Genomic DNA, 22,523 nt, shown 5'->3' with positions numbered 1-22,523 from the left:
TAACTTGATCATTATAAAACTCAAATGGGTAAATAAAAATCCTCTTTTGCCAAAATATCTCAATGACATTTATTAACGAACAGTCCTTAGTGTTGTAAGAATACAAGACAGGAGGAACTCTGTACACATTCAAATCTCGTTTCATTGCTGATATCTTCATCACAAGCAAGGCAAAAGAAGCCATCCTTTAGAAGTCTTTCTGCAAAACCTGAGTGTTAAGAATAACTGCATTGTATCACAAATAAAAGCTCATAAACATAAACACAGTTAAGGTGACCAAAACATGGACAATGCAGCCCATTCAACAGTGAAATGACAAGTACACAAACGATATTGCAAGTTCTAATTTTAAAAATTAATCTCTCGTGTTTTGTTGCAAAAACAGAAAAAACTGAAATGACAGAATTAACAGTTTTCTGTCTCACAAATGATGTATCATACTCTTTTCTTTGATTTATTAGCTTTTTGTTTTCAAAACTAGTCAGTCATCAAACCAACATTCAGACTTGGATCTGAATTTTCCATTTAATACTCGTAACTGAGCATTAATTAGCACCAGTCCCTCTATATGAAGCTTTTCACTTCATGAAATGTTTCTACCCCAGGCCTCTGGAGGTTGCATAGAGCCTATCAAGACAGTTTTAATACTGATACAGCATTATTTACAAGTGTGCCATTGAAATGTGCTTTACAGTCACAGTTTGTGAACCTGAATGAGCAGCTGAAATAGCTGTTCATTTGAGAACATAAGGACAAATTCTCTGCCTGTAACTCAAGGATAGGCAGACTACGACATCCCTGCAAAAGATGCCACTTAACGGTAATGTTTCCAGCAGGAAGAGAGGTGTAGTGGTTCAGTGATCAGAGAGGAATAAGTCACTTTGTGCTGGTGTGCATTTATGAACAAAAACTTGCCCCGACTTTAATCCTAAAAATTACCTCATTTTTTTTCATCTTTAAATTTTCCCCTAAAAGCACAACTATAGTTAACCCATCCTTTGTTCAACTAGAAAATATAACCTGATGAAACCTTTCAGCTTAACTGGTGCTGGCACTGTCCATAGTAGCGAGCAGATGTGAGAGCTTGGCCCTTTGGGATGGAGTGATGTTCTGGCTCATGTGGATGATGCAGTCCATGGCGACGTCAGGATTGGCCTGCACCAGGCTACGAGACGAGAGGACAATAACAGCCACAAGTTAACTGATTAATAAATATAAATGTATGATTTTAACTTATTAGATGAAGATATAATGACATTGGTTAAGATTGTGTATGATGCAATCTCCTGTTTCTGTAAGAGTGGGACATAGTACTGCTTGTCCTCCTGCAAACTCTCAAGTGGTTGGATTCAATCAAATGCATCTACCAGTATTAAATTACTTTAACACTAGATACAAAATTCCACAACAACAATCGTTTATAGACATAACACATTGCTTCCTTTAACATCGATAACACACTGATGAGATGTTGGCGATTAGGGCTGAACAATTAATAGATTTTAAATCGACATCGCAATGTAATAAAATGCAATTTTCAAATCGCATAGGCTGCAATTAGAAGAAAAAAAAGGTTTCATGGATACAGACCTGGAGGGAATATAGTAACTTGTACTTGTTCTCCCTTAAAACCAGCAAAAGTAAAAATGCTGTTTTTTTCTGGCAAAAAAAACCCTGTGGGCTACAAAGATTCATCCAGTAGATCGCAGAGCCATACCCCTTGATCACTTTATTCTGTATGGTTTGTTACTCTTACTGACAACTGGAGGTCAATAAAATTTCACAGTGTTCCTTTTTCTTTTTCAATGAAAAAATGCAAAAAAAAAAAAACCCAACTTGTTTAAATGCTATCAGTATCTTTTGTTGGTAAGTCATACTATAAAATGACTTAAAACTAGTGTTAAGTGAATAATGCAGAAGATAAACGTCCCCCCAAAAAAGATCTCTTGCTAAATCGCAATGGCAATATTGGTCTAAAAAAATCGCGATTAGATTATTTTCCAAAATTGTTCAGCCCTAATGGCGATGGAAGTGATCCCACATTAATAGATCTCTGATATTGTGAGATCATGTCTGCATACCTGCGGATGTGTTTCAGGGTGTTTTCTCTTTTGAGGTACTTGATGTTCTCTCGGATGGCTGACCTAGTGCCGTCCTCCTCAGACAAATGCTTCTCAAGCCACTCGACTACTGCTTTGTTGTTATCCCAGAGATACGCCTGGAGGAAGGGCAGATATGAGCACCTTAAAACGTATCGGATCAAAAATGAAATGAAACACGTTTTTAAGGCCGCAAAGTCTAACACTTCACTGTTCAGCCTAAAGAAACTTTTTTTTTTTGCTTTGGACCTAAAGTAAAAAAAAGCACTTTTTTACCCTTTGTTTATGTTATATTTTGTACAGGAGCAGACACAGGGGTCTCTGGCTTTTATAACCTACCTTGACTGTTCCCTCCGTTTCAACAAACCAGCGTCGCAGCATAGACTGCATGTGACCATCACTGAGGTCCCTGTTGGCTTGCAGAATCTCACACTTCACCACCTGCTCCAACAGGAGTCGACGGAGACGCCAGTAGAAGAATGTTCGCACATTCTTCCAATCTAAAACATCCTGTCAAATGTACAAAAAGGCACGGTAGAACAAGTTAGAGCAAGAACTCTCCCTACATACAGTTCTCCTTTTAGTATACAATATACTGGTTCTCAGAATTAACAATAACAGAGTTTGCTCAATTAAACTCACCGTGATGACACCCTTCTCCTGCATCCTGCCAGGGGTGTCATGGAGATCTACAAACTGCACTGCCACCTGGTGGTAGATGGGCAACAAGAACTCCTCCCTTGCTTTGAGTTTTGACTCCAACTCTTTGCTCTGTTTGTCAGATAACTGAAGTGAAGCTGGTGGGAAGAGGACACACAAGCAAAATTTAGGAAAAGCACAGCAATGAAGTAGCTCAAAGAAAAATAAGTACGGGTGCTGACGTATCATGACGCATACCAAGCTGTTCAACTAGACTAGCATAGACTGAATCTAGTCTTTTCATGGTCTTCACCAAGTCCTTCTTCCTGAATTTGATCTCCACTGTGCCCTCAGCCTCCAGCACACCACCTCTGGATGACGAAATGAAACATAAACAGTTTTTAAAAAGAAAGAGCTGATTGATACACTCTTGCTGCAAGTGACCCAGCTTTACGTACCTGCTCTCTCTGTCTGCATAGAGCTCCATACACAGTGGGTTGATGGTGGGGTCGATAACTACCCATGAGCCTCCTCTCAGCTCAGCATGAGGAGGGATGTACACCAACACTGGCTGACGAAAACCACGTAGGGCGTCCACAATATAAGCCCCAAACTTCAGTATCTGGTCGTACATATCTGAGAGGAAAATAAGCAAAATATGTTTTATCATTCATTAAAGAAATATCCATGTGAAAAGTCTCACTGAAATGTGAAGTATTCTTTACCTTTCATCCCACCAGAGAAGCCCCTCCAGTTTGCAAACACCATGAGCGGCAGACGTTCACGGTTGAAGTCATTGATGGCCTGAGCTGTTTTAAAAGCTGAGTCTGGAAACCACACCTGGCCGGCTTGCTGTAGGACCTGACATTTCAAAAGGGCACGGATACAGGTTAAAAGCTGCTTCTCCCCATTCTGTCACCATCTAAATATGTTATATGACCATCACCTTTGATTCAGAATCCAGGTTTGCAGGATCTGCTGGGACTGTTAACTCAACTGTGCGGGTCTCAACAGCGATGACACCGAGGGGAATTCCTCCTAACCTGTTACAAGTAAGCAGAGTATTTAATCTTTTTTTAAGTCAAAAAGAAAAAAGATACTCTTAATGTGTATGTTGAGTGCAAACATGTTTACCGTGCTCTGCCCACCACCACTGTCTGTGCCCACGACTCCATGATCTCCATGAAGGAGCCGTGGTCAAAGAACCCGCTCTGCCATGCTCCTCTCACAGCTAATGACACACAAACACATACCAAAGGAAATCAATAAGGCTAAAGATGCAGCTAGAGCACTTTCAGAATTAAATCGTCACACTCACTGGGGTGAGGTCTCCCAGCCAGCATCCAGCGGGGATCATAGGGGGCTTTTGTAGGCGTATACTCGATCTCTCTGTCCACTGGATCTGTAGCGGCTATGACTGGCACAGGGGAGCGTTTGTTCTGAGAGGAGTAGAGGAACCGGTTAGTCAAAGACTTTTAAAGATTGAAAAGCCAACTGTGCCCTTTTAGATGTTTATCCAAACCTTTGGCATATATGAGAGCCACTGGAGGATGGTGAAGACACCATCAAAGTCATCTGGTACTGTAGTGTGAGTGACTCCATTGTTGTGCATGATCTGGATCCCTCCCAGCTGGTTGTTGGAGGTATAAACCTCCCTTCCTAAAACCTATACAGAAAGGGACAACATGGCCTAATAAATTTTCCATGTAACTAAAAATACAGTACATGAAACTGTTACTATTAACCTGATGCTAAAGTATTTAACAGTATGTAACTGTAGCAAAGTTTATCTGGTCCTCCTTGTATTCACTCAAAAATGACATTCATAGTTGATGGGATTTGGGATTGTTTGAAAAGCTTATAAGTTTCTTTGGTTGACATTTTACACTTAAAACTAGTTTCACTGATTCCAACAATAAACCTTATTCAGGGCGCCAGCTCCAGTCAGGATGATGTGAGAGTTTTCCACCTGAATCACCCTCTGTCCAAGACGGACTAGATAGGCTCCAATTCCAATAGCACGACACGTCACCTGCAAAAGCATTGAAAGACACTCAGGATAAAGAGAATTACAAGGGCTCCTCTTTATCCCAAAAATCAAGAGCACCCTTCTCACCATGCTAATTGTAATTATCTCCTCATAAGCCTGTGAGGATTCCCCAGCAATGGTACCAGAACCTCGCAGGTTCTCAACCCCAAGACCGTCATCCTTCCCGATGATGTCAGTGATGATGTATCTGCAACAGTGATGAGAACCAAAAAAACAAAAAATGTTATTTCAGAGACACAAGTCAAGCGTGTCATAATTTCACAGAGCTGCTTTATAAGAGTTAATGACAGATTTTTTTACCTGGACTCTCCATTTTCTTCTACATGGTGACAGTGTACAGCGTTGGTAGAGCTGATACGAGTGTAGTCCTGTGGCGTCAGGTAAAGATACTTAAAACCCTACAGAGAAATGGAAACAGGGTAAATAAAAAAATGTTTTCCTTGTTGAAATGTCAAAGCTGTCAGAAGCACAGTTCAGGTCTGACCTTGTAGGGGTCTTTGGGATCAATCCAGGCCACCTGGAACATGTGTTTGATCTCTTCAGCGAGGCCGATACGTGCCCCACTGTTGGCTGCGATGTAAATGCGTGGGATTCCCTCAGCTCGAGCAAGCTCCGATGCCTTCAGGAACAACTCGTCCTCTTGGGGACCAAATGAGCCGATCATGTGAGTGATGTCGTTACAGATGACGATGATATCTCTGCCCTCTGGGTACTGTGGAGTCTTCATCTTCATCTTGAAGGCAACCATTCCCACCTGACGGAGAAGGGATACAGTAATTTTCTGTATCATCTGCACACACTAAAAGCAAAGACCAGAATACTCTGAATTCTGTCCTACGTCATTGTCTCCAGGAAGGCGGTTCAAATGTGCAAGTCGACCTTGAGCGTCCAGAACAAGCTCAGTGCACATCAGCACATCTTTGGGGTATTTGTCTCCTGGACCCCACAGCTTAAACAAAGCCTACAGAAGGATTTTCAGATCATGTCAGACAACTTCAATAATAAATCATAACAAAATATTACAGAATTTCAGGGAATCCACAGCACCTGTCTGAACATCTCAGGAAAGTCATAGACATATGTGGTCCCCAGAGTCTGAGCCTGGAAGCGCTTGGCCTGCAGCAGATCTTTGGTCACATATGGAGTGTTTATCAGCATGCCATGAAGAGGGCCTGGCTTGTCTCCATATGACTGGAACATGATCTGAAAACAGAAAGTGGGAAAGTGAGAGAGTGATTTATGTGTATGTGAGTAAGAAACTTTCAAACATCCACAAAAGAAACTCCTCAGAAACATACTATTTACCGCTGAATCTACTATATCACTTTAAAGGAGGCTCCCTCAGTCTGTCGTCCTCACCTGTCCAGAACTCGGGTCAGTGACCTCCTTGTACAGGCTGATGTCCAAGTAATAGCCAGATTCATTGGTGAGAAACAGGCGGATAGGGATGGCGTTCCCTGTTGGCGTAAGACGGATATTGATCTTCAGCTCAGCCTGTAGGACCCGCAGCTTCCAGAGACGGCTGCCATACCGCATCACCATGGAGCGAACTGACTCCTCTATCTGAAGAAAAATAACAAGGTGGTCAAAGAAAAACAAATGAAGATAACAGAAATGCGATAGTCAAAGTTAAATGACTGATGACAACAAAAAAGAATATGAGACACTGACCTTAGAGGGATCCATGATGACAGTGGGAACAAAGTTGAGGAAGATGTGGTTGCAGTCCGTGCGGACACTTGTGTTACTGAAGGCCACCTCCAACTCATCCATGGCCTCCAACAGCAGACGCTCACCCTCATTTTGAAGGTATTCAAAAGAAGCTTCCTGATTTCGAAAAGAAAGAGATTTTAATCACTCAACTAAAGAGCCAGCATTCTCACAAAGATTAAACTTGTCAAGAAGCAAGATATTCATCTAAGGAAACAGTAAATGCTACTCTGCTGACCTTTGTGATGAGATCTGAGTGGCGGATAATAGCTCGTATGAAGAAGCGGTAGTCTGTGACCTCCGCCCCCTCCTGCACTCGAGCAGCACCGAGGTAGAGATGCATCTTGTGGTTGGCACAGGGAACGGCGGTCAGGTCGAAGTTCCTCATGCGGTTGAGCTCTAGCTGAAATGCTAAAGCTGGCTCCAGATTTCGGTAAATACGATCCTCCTGGAACTGTGGTGAGGCAGAGATTAGAGAGGTGGTCATCATGTTCTGACGGCAGCAGAGATCTGATTACACACTTAACAAATAAGGGATCGTTTACTTTCTGAGGAGAGAGAAACTTACGCCATCTCTTGCTCTGAAGGTGAAGAACTTGGGGAATTCTCTCTAGAAATGAAAGATTAAAATAACCATAATCACAAACCTGACATTTTCAGAGTCAGTGCATCTTTTTTTATGCACAATGGGGAAGGAACTGAATACGAGTTAATGAAAAGTCACTGTTGTACTTCTAGCATAAAATCAGTACAAATATTAAAGTGGTATTTAGAGAATACAATTCACAAGCGACAAAACTGATCATAAGCCAAGGTCTTTTTAATGTCTTTACTGCTACTTTATGAATATCTTTAATGAATAACAGAAATTATTAACAGTGTAAAAAATGGAAATACGGTCCTAAACGTTGTTAAATTACCTTTTGTGCAATCAAAAACGTGATTCTCCTGATTCCATACTCAAACAGGATCGCTTTCTGTTGGAAAAACACAGTTTTAAATAATTTTTGGGGGGGGTTTAAAAACTATACATCTACATTCATGACATTCAGTTTTTGGTGGGGTTTTTTTAGCTGACCTTTGACTGAGCAAAAGCAGTGAAAGCAGTGACCAAGGCATCGTCATCTTCTGTGTCTGCTGTTTTTATGGACACATTAATGATGTGGATTGGATTCTCCCTTGTATTCTGCAGAGAAGGGAAGTGGGAAGAAGGGGAGGTGTTGATGAAAACTGCCTTTTTGATGATAAACTCAATTGAGAACATTTTTGTACACCCAAAGCTCCCACCTTCAAGTTCTCCTCCTCATAGAGACTGGAGCAGGACTCTGAGAACGGAGCAGTCTCTAATAGTGGTTCTGCAAAGCTGGAGAGCACTTCATCAAAATTCCTGCAGACAGAAGCAGAAAACATTTTATTTACATGTTTTTATCAATGAAAAGGAGGAAAAGTAAAACTGGCACCAAGCTAAAAGGGACCTTTTGAAGTCATCAAAACACTGGAGGGCCACCATGGCGCCCATACGCTGACAAGGTGGAGAGAAAGCTCCGTCAAGGTAAAGCTCACTGCTCTGCCGCCTCATCTGAAATTGGCCTGACCCACAGACTGGCACAGGAACCCTGAAATGAGACAAATAGGGACGACAGCACCAAGAAAAAAACAATGAATGATCAGAGGATGAAGTTAACTTTGACAAAAATATCAGAAAAGCCATGAGCACGTATATTTCTACGGAGCAATTAAAGCATGTTCGGACATTTTTATCCATTGAAGCATCCAAGTACATCCACCAACATATTCATATTACATACAATTGATGGGTACATCTAATATCCTGTTATAAGAACATTGATTATTCTATCTGATCGAGAGTCGTGACTTACAGGCTCCTCATTCCGAATCATTCAACAGAATTGCAGGCTTGAAGTTTTTCAGAGGAACGCACATTTACAAGAAGACGTACCTCTCAAAAAGCTCAGATTCACTTAACAAGTTGAAAAAAGCAAGAAAAAAACATATGGGGAAGCTTGCCTTTAAAAGTGAATTAAGAAGGAGTTGTTAGAAGACTCCTTGAGAAAATGTTTCTGGTTTCACAGGACAGAAAGAGAAAAGCAACACAGTGCATTGGGCATGCTTTGCCGTGAGACATACACACGATCAGGTGGTTTGGCTCGTTGGGAGGAGCTTTACTCTACCTGTTCAGAGTAGGGCTGCTCTCTCTGAAATAAGATGATTGACAAGTGAATATCAGCGTTGGATGATCAGAATGCACCTTTACTTCGAGGTATAATGATTGGAAAAAAGCACTTTACAAGATGCGGTGCAAGATCACAGAAATGTCCTTTAGCTAAATACAAAGAAGTTAGCAGTAAGCCATAAGCAGTAACAGCCGCAGGTTACAAACTGTACCACTGGGTACAGTAGAAGAAGAGCTTCATTCATCTTCATCGAAGAATTTCAGTCATTTCACTCAATAACAGTTTAACAAAATAAAGGCCCAAAAGACAAGCTCTGCATTTATAAAGGGTAAACCATTTTTGATATAATCTTAACTGATCACATAAGGGCTGATTTATAAATATTTTGGAGGTATGACAAGAGAAAACAGGAAAAAAAAATCTGTCTGTCAAAGCGTCTGAGGGTGTGTTGAATATTTTCAAATTAATTTTCAAAGTGAAGTGAAGAAAACTTTTTACCTGTTGGGGTGTGATGTTGGCAGCATGAACTGGAAGTCTACAGCGCATGTCCCATCCTGCAGCTGGTGATGCTGGATGCTGTTTAATTCATAGGCGATGTAAGCTCTGCGCACATACACCTGAGATTTAGCAAAGGAATTATAAGTATTAAAGACAGAAAATGCATAAAAGATAGAAACTCTTCGTGAGAATGAACTGACTGTACCTCCAAAGCAGCCATGCAAACCACTTGATTGGAGTGATAGAAGAAATTTGGCAAAACGTCAAAAATGGAGGTTTCAGAGAGGATGAGTTTCTGCGAAAGAGAAAATAAAATGTACAAACAACTGTATTTTCCAGCAGCAAATAGTAGATGGTTACATGGGCATTTCTCCAAAGATTGCCAACCTTCAAGTTTTCTGGACAGAACTGATGGCCATACATGTCGATGGCAGAGAGGAAGATGGACTCCACCTGGTTGTGCCTCAGTTCATATGACGGCAGATGGGAGGCAATCAAGACCTGCGACACATTTCTAAATATTATATCAAGTCTCCTTTTAAAAAGAGGACTAGTGTTTAACTAAGACATTCTAGACTGTTATTACCTGTCTGGCTCTTAATGCCACCTTAGAGTTCTCCATCTTGCTGAGCTGTGTGAGCTCATTCAGGATGGCCATCAGCTCATCCGCCAGTGTGGGATCTCGTCCACACAGTTGATCCTGCAAATCGGAAAAAAAAACAGTTTTTTTTCTACAACCCAAGTTCAGGAGGATTATTTCAGTTATGTATGATAGTTTTTGGATTAATCAGCGCCTTACTATGAGCATTGTGACGAGAATGTTCTTTTTGGAGACCTGTGCGTGGGAGAAGATGTACTCCAGCACAGGACTCATGTCAGGTTTGTGCTGCTCTCTGAGGTTGATAACACACTTGTCATAGTGCGCTGTTTAGAAGAACAATCTCAGTTAGCAGAGATCAACAAACCACATTTAAAAGTTCAAAAAGTTTCCATCTGAATTTCCATTTCAGGTACAGTGAATTGAGATCACCTTGCTGAAACTGCATCTCCACTTGCAGGTATCGCTTCAGCAGATCAAGAACCACAGACTTCATATAACCCCGAATTCCACTTCGATACCTGGACCATACACATGAGAAAGTGAATTAAGTGATTCAATTACAAACTCAACATGTGATGCACGACTGCTTGATGATCTGCATGTGATTAACCTCTGCACCAGCTGAACAATGCTCTGAGTGTTCATGAAGAAAACCTCTCGGTCAGCTTTCCGCTGCAGTGTTGCTGCATGGCTGTCCAAGATGTTTGCTATCTGGAACAAACATAGTAAATATCATTATGTCATCCTGACAACATAAATTATCAGAAATTAGAAAACGTAAAACAAAATCTTGCATTGCTTACTCTCTGGCTGGGGAACTGACAGAGGACAGATGTGATGTTGCTGGCGTACTGGACCATGACTTTTCGGATATCTTTTTCCACTCCAGGAGGAATGCGACCAGCCACACTTGTCATGATCTCCTGAAGTTCTAACAATGGCAAGGAGGGGTCTCTTAAGGTCTTCATCAAGGTCGCCACCCATTGTTTTAGCTGCAGACAGGAACAGGAACACAAACACGTAATAAACAAAACAGATCGTGTCTAACAGGACTCTGTGGTTGTATAGAGACTGTAAAAAAGTAACTACCTTGCTGCTGAAGAAAGGCTCCTCCAGGCAGTAACCATCCATAACTTTAAACAAGTTCTCCAGCACACAGTGGAACACCTGGTGAAGCTTTTCTCCCACAACCGGCAGAGGTTGTTGGGGTGGCAATATTGCTGTGTTGAGCTCCACCTAATACACAGCCAGAGAAAAAGTTATTGAAATGTGAGACCCAAAACAGAATTATTCATATTACCAAGCAAAGACACACATGAAAAAGTTATTGTACATGAGCTCAGACAAAACGTGTTTACATTGTTTAGCCAACCTTTGAATGATGCAATAATGTTACAAAGTTGTAAAATTAAGGCAAAACATGAGGAAACAATTTTCACCCCACAAGCTGTGAATTTCTTTTTACTTACACGATGTATACTGCTCAGGTCATCCAGGTCTATCCGTGCCACAACACAACCCTGCTCCAGAACTGCTCCAGGCCTCTTGACAAAGTGGACACAACCAGACTGCTGTATAGTCAGCGTCATAACCATCTTCATCACCTGAAACATTAACAGGCAGTGAAATAAATTAATTAAAAAAAAAGATAAAAAAGAATTGCATTTACATGTCTCATGTGTACCTCAATCTCTGCATACGTCTCTCCTCCCAAAATGTGACCTCCGTCCTCCACCATGTACTGCAGCAGTTTCCCAGCAGATGGCGACCTCAGCACCGTGGGGTCCTTCTCCTTCTCAAATACACAAGTTTTGTTTCCAACAGTGATGCGATAGCTGTGGAGAGGAGTTGAGTAATAATAGATAAATAAAACCAAACAACAAATGAATCCATATTCGAGAGCTCTTACCTGTCCACTTCCTCTTTCATGTAGGTGGTATGGCTGCAGCCGTCATAAGACAGCAGGAGGCCACCGTCACTGAGCCGATGGACATCTATCTCGATGTTGGAGCCGTTCATTATGATGACATAGGTGGTGGGAGATTGGCGAGCCACCTTCACAAAGCAAAGCAAATTGAAGATTTATTGATTTTAAAAGTAAATGTTTGAGTCAAATAAGGGGAACATAGAGGAAAAAAGCAGGTACCTTAAGACAGAACTTGACTCCTTCATATATCAAATCAACGCTGACAGAGTTGAGGAGACTGGCTGCGGGAAGTACTTGGCCTCTGTAGATGAAGAATAAAGTTTACTCTTCTGAAAATACAATAAAAACTGTAAGAAGACATTCATAGGCAGCTGGCATCAACTGACCTTTCAAGTGAATGTAGGTAGTCGGACATGCTTTTTCTGAAGCTTGCATCAGCAACATGCAACGCCCCACAAACAATCCCCAGCATGGTATCTGGTCTCTCAGCCTGCAAGTAGCACATTTTCATTATGTCGTGACAAAAAGAACATTAGTCCTATTTTACTGTCCATGTAAAGATTTGAAGAAGGAAAGAAATCAGTCTCTTACCTGCACTTTCTCTGCAATGAGATGATCCAGCCAGCCGGTGTCGATGTCGTTGTTCCTGAAGCTCTCTGTCTCCAACAGTTTAATGAGGTATTCGACTGTGGTCCTGAAGTCCCCCCTGATGGAGAGCTCCTTCATCGCCACCACCATGTTCCTGAGTGATGAGGCAAATATAACAGATTAGTAGGGCTGGGACGATACGCTTTTCTTCCAATTTGATTCTTGTTCAATTTTTTGGGTGCCGATTCAATTCAAATGTGATTCCTCTATATTTGAAATGTTTGCAATTTTTAGTTTGCTTTATTAACACCAGACCAAGATAAAAACTTGAATGATGATGATGATGTCTATAGACCAGATCAGGAGCCACATCCCTCCAAAAATACACTTCAAATATGAGTCAGTTTTTTAGGATTTAGCCAGGAGACCTGACATCTTAACTTTTTTCCAACCCAGCTCATTAAAAAAACTAAAATGAAGGATTCAAATTTGAAGAAAAAAAAATTTTGTGAAAAAAATCAAGAATTAAAATTGTTCCTGATACTTCGTTACATTGATTTTGTCTCCCCCCCTACAGATCAGTGCATGGATTAGTGCATGAATCCTGTCATTTAGATTTTTAATGTTTTTAAAATGATTTTGATTTTTAAAGTCAAAAAAGAGGAGTATGTATTCTACTTATCAAACAACCTACATGTTGCACAAAGATATTAATAATAATAATATATAATATATAATAACAAGAAGAAAGAAAAAAAACAGCTTACGAGATGGCTTCTTCACGGTTCTCCCCCCACGAGAAGCAATGTCCAAACTGTGAGTCTGCAAATTCATGCAGACCGCCAGTTGCCCCCACACTGAAATAGCCCCAAACATTTTTACTGCTGCGGAAGTTGAGTTCCTGAACCGTGCCAGAGCTGGGCTTAAATCCCTGTAAGGGAGGTAAAGAGGTCAGTGGCACATATTAAAAGAGTGTGAGAAAATGCTTTTTGAGCTGTGCTTTACCTCATCAGGATTCTCACTGGTAATCCGAGCAGCTATGACGTGTCCTCTTGGATTTGGTATGCACTCTGGATTCTCAAAGTTAATGAAGGTGTCACCCCATGGAGTCTCTCCATAAAGCAAGCGGATGTCTTTGATTCTATACAGGGGGATCCCCATTGCAATCTACCAAAGGAACAGTGGGTTAAACAGGATGCGTTAAAACAGAGGAACAGGTCATTTCATTTTTGAGGTAGAAACGTTCTCCTACAGAGGACTTACCTGAAGCTGAGCAGCTGGCAGGTTAACATCTCCGATCATCTCAGTGCAGGGATGTTCAACCTGCAGGCGAGGATTCAGCTCCAGAAAATGGAAACTTCCGTCCTCAGAGAAGAGATACTCCACAGTGCCTGCACTCACGTAGCCCACCATCTTGGCCAGTCTCACAGCAAACTGAGCCAAAAAGAAGACAAAGCGTCACGGTTCCACTGAAAAGTGACTTTGTAAAGACAAGGAAAAAACATTAATGCGATGAAATGAACCGACCCGTTCCATTTGCTCAAAGGTTGAGGGAGCTGCTATGGTGGCAGGAGCCTCCTCGATGATCTTCTGGTGCCTCCTCTGGATGGAGCAGTCTCGTCCAAACAGAGAAATGGCGTTTCCATACTCATCTGCCAGTATCTGAACTTCAAGGTGTCTAGCATGCTGAGCCAGCTGCATGATGAAGATAGGTGAGCCCGGTACTTCTGTCTGAACCTGTTTTTAGACAAACATAGATGAGTAATCCAAAACAGCTGTAATTATAATACTTTAATAACTGAGGCAGGGTCAAAATCACAGAGTAATCAATAATTACACTTTAATGTTAGAACACAAACCTGTCTAAAAGCACTTGTAAAATCTTCAGAGCTTTCAACCTTTCGAATTCCCTTTCCCCCTCCGCCCTCAGAGGCCTTGATGACAACTGGATAACCAATCCTCTCTGCCCCCTGCAAACAAACACCAAGCCAAATACCATTCATAACAAAAGGTGAAAAGGCCTGAAGGGATTCTGATGAGTATATGTGGATATAACTTTGGGGACTTTGGTGGGTATGCTTACTTCAAGCCCATCCTCCACATCCTGAACGCACCCTCTTCTGTAGATATCTGGAGGAACGCTGATTACATTCCCCAGTCTTTGGTCCTCTTCTGCCCAGTCCACCCTCAAACCTGGAGCCCAGTGACACAGGGAAATGCAAGAATTAAATTCACATGTGAAGATGTTACCATTATTCAAGAATTAAGAGTTTAAAAATTGTTACATTGTGTTTCAGCACAGATTGTGTTTCTGTACAGTACGTGATTTGAGACAGTAAAGGAGGTGGTAAAGCATCACCTGTTCCACTCCATGGTAGCGTGGGAATGTCAGCACTCTGAGCCACAATGGAAGAAGCCACCTTGTCCCCAAGTGCCCACATGGCCTTACTGGACGGCCCTGTGACAAAAATAGATGAACAACAATGAGGTCTGACAAGGGTGCACACGTACAGAACGACTTGTAAATGTTGCACGTTTTCAAACTGGGTTTTACCTAAAAATGATATTCCTGCTTTGTTCAACAGCTCGGGCAGTTTGGGGTTTTCTGAGGCATGACCCCAACCAGCCCAAACCGCCTGTAAACAGTGATAAACACACACATGCTAGAATTTATCACTGGAAAACAAGGTCAAAGAGCAAAAGGTTTAGTTTGGGCCAGAGGCCAGAAAAACACATCTGTAAAGATAAATACTGGACAGCACCTGCACTGGGATTCTTTTAGCAATGTCCACTATCAGCTCCACGTTGGCGTAGTTGTTGTTGTTGGGCCCACCAGGGACTGGTACATAATGGTCCGCCATTTTTATATATTCTACAAGAAAAAGCACAAGACATGAAAGGTGGTTATTGACTGTGATCAGAGAACAACTTTCTTAACAAACACCTGACTGTTTCCCTCTCACTCTCACAGAGATAATACTACCTGCAGAGTAATAAAAAAAAGATAGGAATAAAGTTCATAGTGACCTGCATTAGCTTTCAAGTCTTCAGGGGTCACCATCACCACAAATCTAATGTTCCTCTCATTGCGAAACATTTCATAGGACCAGCGACGGATTGAGCGCATACATTTCACTGCAGCTATACCATTGTTAGCTATCAGCACCTGTGACACAAGCAGAAAGCAGGTGTAGATGAGACAAAAATCTGGGAAAAGCACTGTGTTCATGTAGGGATAGAATTTGATTAAAAACACAGGCAGGACTTTCATTCTTACTTTTTCAATGACACGATTTCCACCAAACCTGGTGACAAACTCAGCAGGAGAGGCCACAGTGAAGTCCCTCTGGAGATCCATCTTTCTCTGCTCGCGTCCTTTTTTCACCAAGTGAAGCCCAGACATGCTAGGCCTGCAGTGGAAACTCACAATTAGCTTTCTTTAAAAAACAGAACAATAATATAGAGTAACTTACCTGAGTGTAACCTGCTTCATTTATCAGAAGAAATGTACAGTATATTAACAAGTTCCTGAAACTGCAAGCTGCATTTTTTTCCTTCAAAGCTACAATCCAGGCAGCAAGTTGGAGAGTTACAGGTCTTCTTCAGTCTTTTACAGTGGCAAATTAGTGTGAGCTACAACCTACATGGCAACAGCACAACAACGGCAGCGCAAATCAAAACTAAAGTCAAAGTTCAAACGCTTTCCTCAACAGGAAAAGACAGACTGTGGACCAGCCCATTTATTTCTGCCCTTATCTGCAGACCAACACTGCTGAAGCACTGACGTGCAAAGACAACCATTCATGGTAAAACGCATTCTCAAAAACACAACCAGCTGCAGAAGTTCAACATGCTCTGTCACTCTGTGATTCTCCTTTTATTGGATGTGCAACCAGGAGAGACACCAAGAAGTAAATGTTTTTCAGCAGATTGCATAAAGACAGCAGGTTTCTAACAGGTACAGTAGAAACAATGACACATCAAATATGATCCAAAATGTTTTGAAACACATATTGATAATATTTTAGTTTATCTGTATTACATGGTTGTCTTTGGACTTCACAGTATCAAACAAAAATTAACTGATATTCAAATTTAATTTTAGCTCTAGCTTTAGTGCCTAGACCCAGAGTTCACACTGATTTTCACAGATTTCTACATTGCAAAGAGAAAATGCTGTGGGCTATTTTTACACAGCAGTCACTGAGAGCAATTGTTCATAGTTCTGTGAAGTCAACAGGTATTTATTTACATCTACAATCATTACTTCTACCAAGGAGGCTATGTTTTGGGAGAGTTTGTGTGTCTGTTTGTGAACAACATAACTCAAAAACTATCAAACGGATCTGGATGAAATTTTCAAGAAATGTTCAGTGATTCAATTCTGGAGGTGAACCGGATCACTGTCCGGATCACTGTCCGGATCCAGGATTTTTTTAAGGATTCTTTATCACTGTGAAATAGGGCTGTTTTCACCATATGTGTATATAACTCCACGGTAAATGGTCAGATTGCTTTGCAAAAAATATACAAGACAAGGTCACGATAATTTCTGACAGATGTAAAAGTAAGATCCAGGTCCTGGCAATATCCTGGATACTAAGACCCGGTATGTGAAATATGTCCTGGGTCATCATAATTTTTAAATACTGTCAGGTAACAAATTATTGTACAAACCTGCAACTAACACCAAATTGTAGCAGACAGTCAGCTGAAAGGGAGTATAACATCCAAATAGGACTTAAGTGTTGCTTGACAATCACAATATGATTGGCGGAGGTCTGTGCTCTCTGAGTGCTTTTCTAGTTTATATATGCTACATACTGTTTCAGGCCTGCAACTCTACATCAACTCTTACAGCCTGATATCTTTAATCTTATCACACAAACAGCTAAAGCAGCAAAGTTTCAAACCACATGGTCCATTCTTATGATACAAAGAGAATTAATCTACCTGATTTACTCTTTGACTACAACTTCTTTTGATATTTTAAATCCTGAAGTAGTAAAACTGAACTTCCCTGACATGTTGAATTCAGTGTTTGAAATCCTTAGAAGTTAAACCCACTTCAGAAAACAGCACAGAGATTGAGATAAATATTAAACCATGTCAACATAAGGACGACAGAAACAACATTTCCATATGATGAAACATTACATACCATGATTATCAGCCAGTTCAAACCATGTTCACTCCAAAGTCTCGTTGCCATTGCTCAACAAGCCACTTCACAGTATTTCTGTCCCATTTTAAGATAGGAATGACTAACACCTGTGTTGCATCAGTGCCAGAGTTTTATTGTGCAGATTGAGCACAATTCTGCCTGAGCAGATATGAACTTTAAACTGAACTCCTGAAATGCAGATTGCACTCCGTTACTGAGGCCACTCCGATAGCCTCTTCCAGCTCGCGGTCATGCACAATCCACTTTCTGATCTTGTTCCAGGATGTGAGGCATGACGGAGCAGGGTTTAATATAACTAGATACATACCTTACTGAACAAACAAGGAACATCTATTCATAAACAGGACTGAAGGACTCAGAGAAGTACAACTTGTTCTAGAAACACTGTATCTAACTACTCTACTGCTTTATAATGGCAACGGTAATCTTGTCTGGGGGTTACTAAGGCTGGGAGTTTTTTTATTTCCTCAAACTTTAATGTGTCAAGGCATGCTCCGTCAGTTACACAACTCTAGTATGAACACACGAGCAGTCCTTCCTGTTCTCTAACATGTCTGCAGAGGCTGCAACAGTATCATTTCTACCATCGTACAAAGCAATCATGTGCAGTTTGATTACTTTCTGCAGTCACAACTTAGAGCTTGTGATAACTGTCCACATACCAAACACTGCAGCTCAAGTATCAAATTACAACCAAGGGGATCAAGCTTTTATTAGCACTTACCTTCTGAGATATGGGAACAAACCATTTCCCTCCATTGTTAACGCTACTTTAATGTCACAAATGCATCAGGAGTAAAACGAAATCCCCCAAACGAAGACCAAAACAACAAGTCCTCTACAAAAATGCTTCCTCTCAGCTGCTCCCCCTCCAGTCTGCCCTCCCACATGTGCAGGAAAATAATCTACGTATCCCGTGTGACAGATCACAGGCTGCTTGATACAAATATAAACAGAGGCAGGCAAAGTAGCAGAACAGAGTGTTCATTCTACTTTGCACACTTTAAAAGAATGCAACTAGTACGCAAACTCATTTGCAGCCATAGTTGTTGGAAAGGGAAACCTAAATGCACTCATATTAACAAGTGTGTTTTCCTCTGAGGAGCATCTTCATTTCCTGCAGATCAACCGCTCTGTTATGCTAAGAGAAGCTTGTTTATTTGAGATGAGGAAGAGGCAAATCTCTTACCTTTCTCCTCTTCATGATACTTTCATCCAGTGTAACTCTATGCATCAGGATAACTCAGCCCAATTTAACATTTCTGTCTGAGCCAGTAGCTGTTTGCACCAAACAAACCCAATGACCCATTAACTTATTATGTACCATCATGTAGGCTAGAAAGAAAAAAACTCAACTGTGCAAAAAACAGAAAAAAACTGAGAATTATTAATAAAATATGAATAAAAGATTATTTTGAAAAAATATTTTAATTATTTTTTGTTTTTGTGCTGTGACCTAATCTAAAAGTTTTCAAAGTCACTTGGTTCAGACTCCTGTTCCAATAATAGAGTCACACTGTTTGGCATGCGACAATAACACAGGTCAGCTCGATGCAGTCAGGTGATAACAGACAGTGAGTGGGAGCATAACGGCACATCGCCAACACGAGGACACAGAGTGAGACAGTACACATGAGCCCCTCAGACTAAAGGTTTTGTGTGACTTAAATAGCTGCACTTTTAGGTCACAGGACAGATTCAAAAAGTCACTTGATCGAGTGATGAAACATGCAGACTCAAGACAGCCAATATTCAACAAGATTCAATGAAACAAGCTCTTACTTGATGCCTGAGGAGCTGGATTTCAGCTCTGCAGAGGATGTCTGCTGAGATGAAGACCTAGAGTTGGAGGGTGGTGGACAAGATGCGCTTGGAGGTTTAGTAACCAGAGGTTCTTCGTCTGAAGAGTTGTCCTCTGACGCTCCCAGAATGAACTTGAGGCGGTCCCTCGCCTCAGGCCCTGAGCTGAGCATCGGCGCAGCAGCTCTGGAGGATGTCTGGGTGATCGTCCCCACTGATGGCTTTTCTGAATTTACCTCAGAGGACGCCTGCTCAGCCTCATGCTGTTTTGTTTTGACTTCAGGACTTGCTGAAGCCTGGAGACTGTTCTCCTCATTGTGTTTCAGACCTTCATGCACTGCTGACAGGGAATGTTCCCCTATATGAGAGGATTGTTTAGCAGGTACGTCCTCCTCGGCTGCAGGAGGAGATTCTTCTCCTTTCACGGGCATCGCTTCTGTCTGGGTATTAATCCTCCACAGTTGCAACAATATCCATAGGATTAATCCCAACAGCGTTAACAGGAGCATTCACAGGCATCCTCCTGAGACTGCAACAAGAGCAAAGAGGGCATTATTGTTATAATTAAAAGAGATGACAATAACATCCACACACAATCTACATCTCTTTCACCCAACTTCATGAACAAAAAACTTTAAAGCCATAAAATTTGCTACACTGATAAAACTGACATATTAAGTGTGCACACCACCAGGGAAAGTATGTTATGATGAACATATGAAATGTAATGAAAAAACAAACAATGAGAGCAAATAACGGTAACATGTAGGGATGTCCCGATCACCTTTTTTTTGCTCCCGATCCAATTCCGATTTTTTTTATTTTGAGTATCTGCCGTTCCTGATACTTCCTGATCCGATCTTTCAGCAGTGCATTAAGAAAAAAGAAAAAAAAAAAACTCCTACAAGTTGTCCTTTGAGTTTTTTTTATTTTATTTAGATGAAGGTATCATTCTAGCCAACATGGATATAGCTTTTTTTCTCCACTTAATGCAGCATTGGATCAACAAAATAAAAATAAAGCTTCTTAGTGGTGCACCACAAGATAACCTTGTATGTGTGTGACAATAAGGTTGCAATTTCTTGTTTGCAATATTGTTGTACTTGTTATAATGACGAATAAAGTTATATTCTAAAATGAATGATGATGTTCTGTTATACACATTTTAATTAAAAACAAGAACTAAGGCCCCAGGCTTTTTCCGATTCTGTCTCCCCCGATCTCTGATCGTTTAAAATGCCCCAATCCTGATTCGATCCCGACCACGTGATCAGATCGGGACATCCCTTGTAACATGCATATGCTTCTCTTTATGTTATGCATGACATCTGCTTGAAATGTGTCCCTCCCAAATTTCTTTACTTACACTACTTACACAAATTTATCTCTGGGCAGCAGGAAGCTAAAGCTTCAGCCCCATCTATCTGCAACAATATAGTGTGAAACAACAATTATTACACTCAGGCCTCCATTCATCAATTAACTTTTGTGCTGTGATATCTTTACACTGAAAAACTGTATTAAAACTGTGAATAATGTTGTATGCAAAAATTAATCAGACTTTTTTTTTAAGTTTCAAGTTGAGACAACAAAAGACAGACTATAAAGACTTAATCCTAATTTAGCATCACCAACTTTGTACTATTCCAGTCTGGAGACATTTCTATAAGCTGATCAGGGGTCAGTAGCCTTCCAAGGACAGGGCCATTCTAGGGTAATGTAATATAATATGGCACCTTTTGACCCAAAGATAAGGGGTAGAGAGGTAAGATGTCATACCAGTTTAACCCTGGTAATACAAAATTAAACTGATAAATACTGAAGTTTTAAGATGGAAATAAATGATAAGTTATTCAAATGTTTAAAAAAATGCTTTCATCTTTTCGACTTTGAGCTCTAAAAATCAAAACATAGAGATGTTCTTGCTGTTTTCTCATAGGCCCTGAGGGCTACGTTTCCCAGCAAGTGTCCAGTGAGCAGCCAGTCTGTGACAGCTGACATGAATACCAAGTGTGGCAGCTTCATATGGGGTAAAGGTCAAAACAGAGGGAATGAAGAGTGGGAAGGAGGAGGTATAAACATCCTCCTAAACAGTGTTCAGTGTCATCTAAGGACACCTGAATGAAAGAAGCAGAAATAAATAGAACATATAATGGCAAAGAAATGGCTACTTTATTCCAGTCAGAGTGTTTCTTTAAAATAAGAAACTGACAAATACTGCTTTCATGTGAGAGGCAACAAGGATACATTTGTCCTCTAGAGCCGGTTTTGCCTTTGACAGAAACGAACAGAAGCTGAGCCATCACTTTTTCAGTGAGGCACACTATTTGTGAATGCCTCATTACGCTTAAAGTAAAGCACAAGTTAAACACTTCTGTTGCACAGGGATTGTATTTAAATATACAAAGCTATTATTAATATAATAAAAATTTGATTAAGTGCGCTGTCACATGGACACAAAAATTCCCAGACTGCAACTGTACTTGAAGTACACACATATCAATGCACTGTTGTTCTGTTTAAATGACATCAACTTAAAGAAATACTTCCAGAGGTTAAGACAGCAGGTTGTTCTAATTCTGTCATAAAAAGTGGTTAAATCTTTAACAACTTCCACCAAAAGTAAAATGAACCCTTTTTTCCCATTCTGAATAAAAGTCAGTGTGTAACGGTGAGATTAACGCTCAAAGCTTGTTGTGAGTTAGTGAAAAGTGCTATTTACACTCACCAGCACAGGTGACGGACACTTTAACCGCTGTTGTTGAAGCCACAGCTCATAGCAGGCTAGCGTGCTAGCTGATAGTAAACCCCTTACTGTTTTTCATCACTTCAAATAAAGTTATTTTGAATTAAACTTCATTTTTTACTGACTCTTCAGCTCGCTAGACGCGTTAAATTCAGCCAAAATGAACTGTTTTTGTATGAGAAATTCCCGTGACAGCAGCAGCAGCAAATGTTTAAAGTCACCTACCACCAGTTCAGACTCCCCTACACCCGTCCACCCCCTCCTTCTCACAGGGTTGGTAAACATTTGCAGGGGGAGCTTCAGGCTCCTCCCAGGAAAGGGGACCCCCTCCAAAGATCGTATATTTGAAAGGTGTATCCTGTTTTTTAAGCCATAAAAACAGCAAGCATGCTCTTATCTAAAGTAAATGCCGCCTGAATCATGTAAACTGTGAGAGATTATTCTAGATAAATTCGTTTGAAGGCATCTGTTAAACCATGATACAG

At 40.9% G+C, this 22,523-nt stretch overlaps 1 protein-coding gene across 6 annotated transcripts; it reads right to left on the bottom strand.

Moving 5' to 3' along the window:
• Nucleotides 1-67: 67 nt before the first annotated feature.
• acacb (acetyl-CoA carboxylase beta) lies at nucleotides 68-22,315 on the bottom strand. Of its 6 annotated transcripts, none has more exons than XM_074671355.1 (55): nucleotides 22,021-22,309; nucleotides 20,668-20,716; nucleotides 19,275-19,821; nucleotides 15,585-15,717; nucleotides 15,335-15,473; nucleotides 15,070-15,179; nucleotides 14,862-14,943; nucleotides 14,667-14,765; nucleotides 14,391-14,500; nucleotides 14,167-14,277; nucleotides 13,835-14,044; nucleotides 13,571-13,741; nucleotides 13,313-13,474; nucleotides 13,075-13,238; nucleotides 12,311-12,461; nucleotides 12,106-12,209; nucleotides 11,939-12,020; nucleotides 11,702-11,847; nucleotides 11,477-11,627; nucleotides 11,262-11,396; nucleotides 10,882-11,028; nucleotides 10,596-10,784; nucleotides 10,403-10,503; nucleotides 10,222-10,310; nucleotides 9,991-10,115; nucleotides 9,778-9,891; nucleotides 9,579-9,692; nucleotides 9,397-9,486; nucleotides 9,192-9,310; nucleotides 8,691-8,714; nucleotides 7,974-8,114; nucleotides 7,786-7,885; nucleotides 7,577-7,684; nucleotides 7,419-7,475; nucleotides 7,067-7,108; nucleotides 6,737-6,952; nucleotides 6,460-6,615; nucleotides 6,148-6,351; nucleotides 5,836-5,991; nucleotides 5,627-5,749; nucleotides 5,273-5,542; nucleotides 5,089-5,186; nucleotides 4,855-4,975; nucleotides 4,660-4,770; nucleotides 4,261-4,404; nucleotides 4,057-4,177; nucleotides 3,873-3,969; nucleotides 3,685-3,781; nucleotides 3,464-3,599; nucleotides 3,197-3,374; nucleotides 2,997-3,109; nucleotides 2,742-2,896; nucleotides 2,439-2,609; nucleotides 2,082-2,218; nucleotides 68-1,165 (listed from the first exon to the last, which is right to left on the bottom strand). In XM_074671355.1, exons 3-55 carry the CDS (start codon nucleotides 19,799-19,801, stop codon nucleotides 1,039-1,041), a joined length of 7,278 nt encoding a protein of 2,425 aa, XP_074527456.1. In that variant the 5' UTR covers nucleotides 19,802-19,821; nucleotides 20,668-20,716; nucleotides 22,021-22,309; the 3' UTR covers nucleotides 68-1,038. The 6 variants fall into 6 exon arrangements, with proteins under 6 accessions (XP_074527456.1, XP_074527458.1, XP_074527457.1 ...); XM_074671357.1 differs by having other exon boundaries at nucleotides 22,264-22,280; XM_074671356.1 differs by lacking the exon at nucleotides 20,668-20,716 and having other exon boundaries at nucleotides 22,264-22,315.
• Nucleotides 22,316-22,523: the final 208 nt, after the last annotated feature.

This window comes from Halichoeres trimaculatus, unplaced genomic scaffold (genome assembly GCF_033239565.1).
Source record: "Halichoeres trimaculatus isolate MK-OKI-2021-1 unplaced genomic scaffold, fHalTri1.1 fHalTri1_scaffold_5, whole genome shotgun sequence".
In the NCBI taxonomy this organism is placed as follows: Eukaryota; Metazoa; Chordata; class Actinopteri; order Labriformes; family Labridae; genus Halichoeres; species Halichoeres trimaculatus.
The sequence above is the reverse complement of the archived record's forward strand: the minus strand, read 5'-3'. Positions and strand labels throughout refer to the sequence as shown.

Coding starts and splice junctions, on each gene's coding strand:
- acacb (XM_074671356.1), bottom strand. CDS start 19,801: ATGCTCCTGTTAACGCTGTTGGGATTAATCCTATGGATATTGTTGCAA. Junction 11,029..11,261: donor ACCTGAGCAGTATACATCGT/GTAAGTAAAAAG, acceptor GCTGTGTATTAG/GTGGAGCTCAACACAGCAAT. Junction 9,311..9,396: donor TTTGCATGGCTGCTTTGGAG/GTACAGTCAGTT, acceptor GCTAAATCTCAG/GTGTATGTGCGCAGAGCTTA.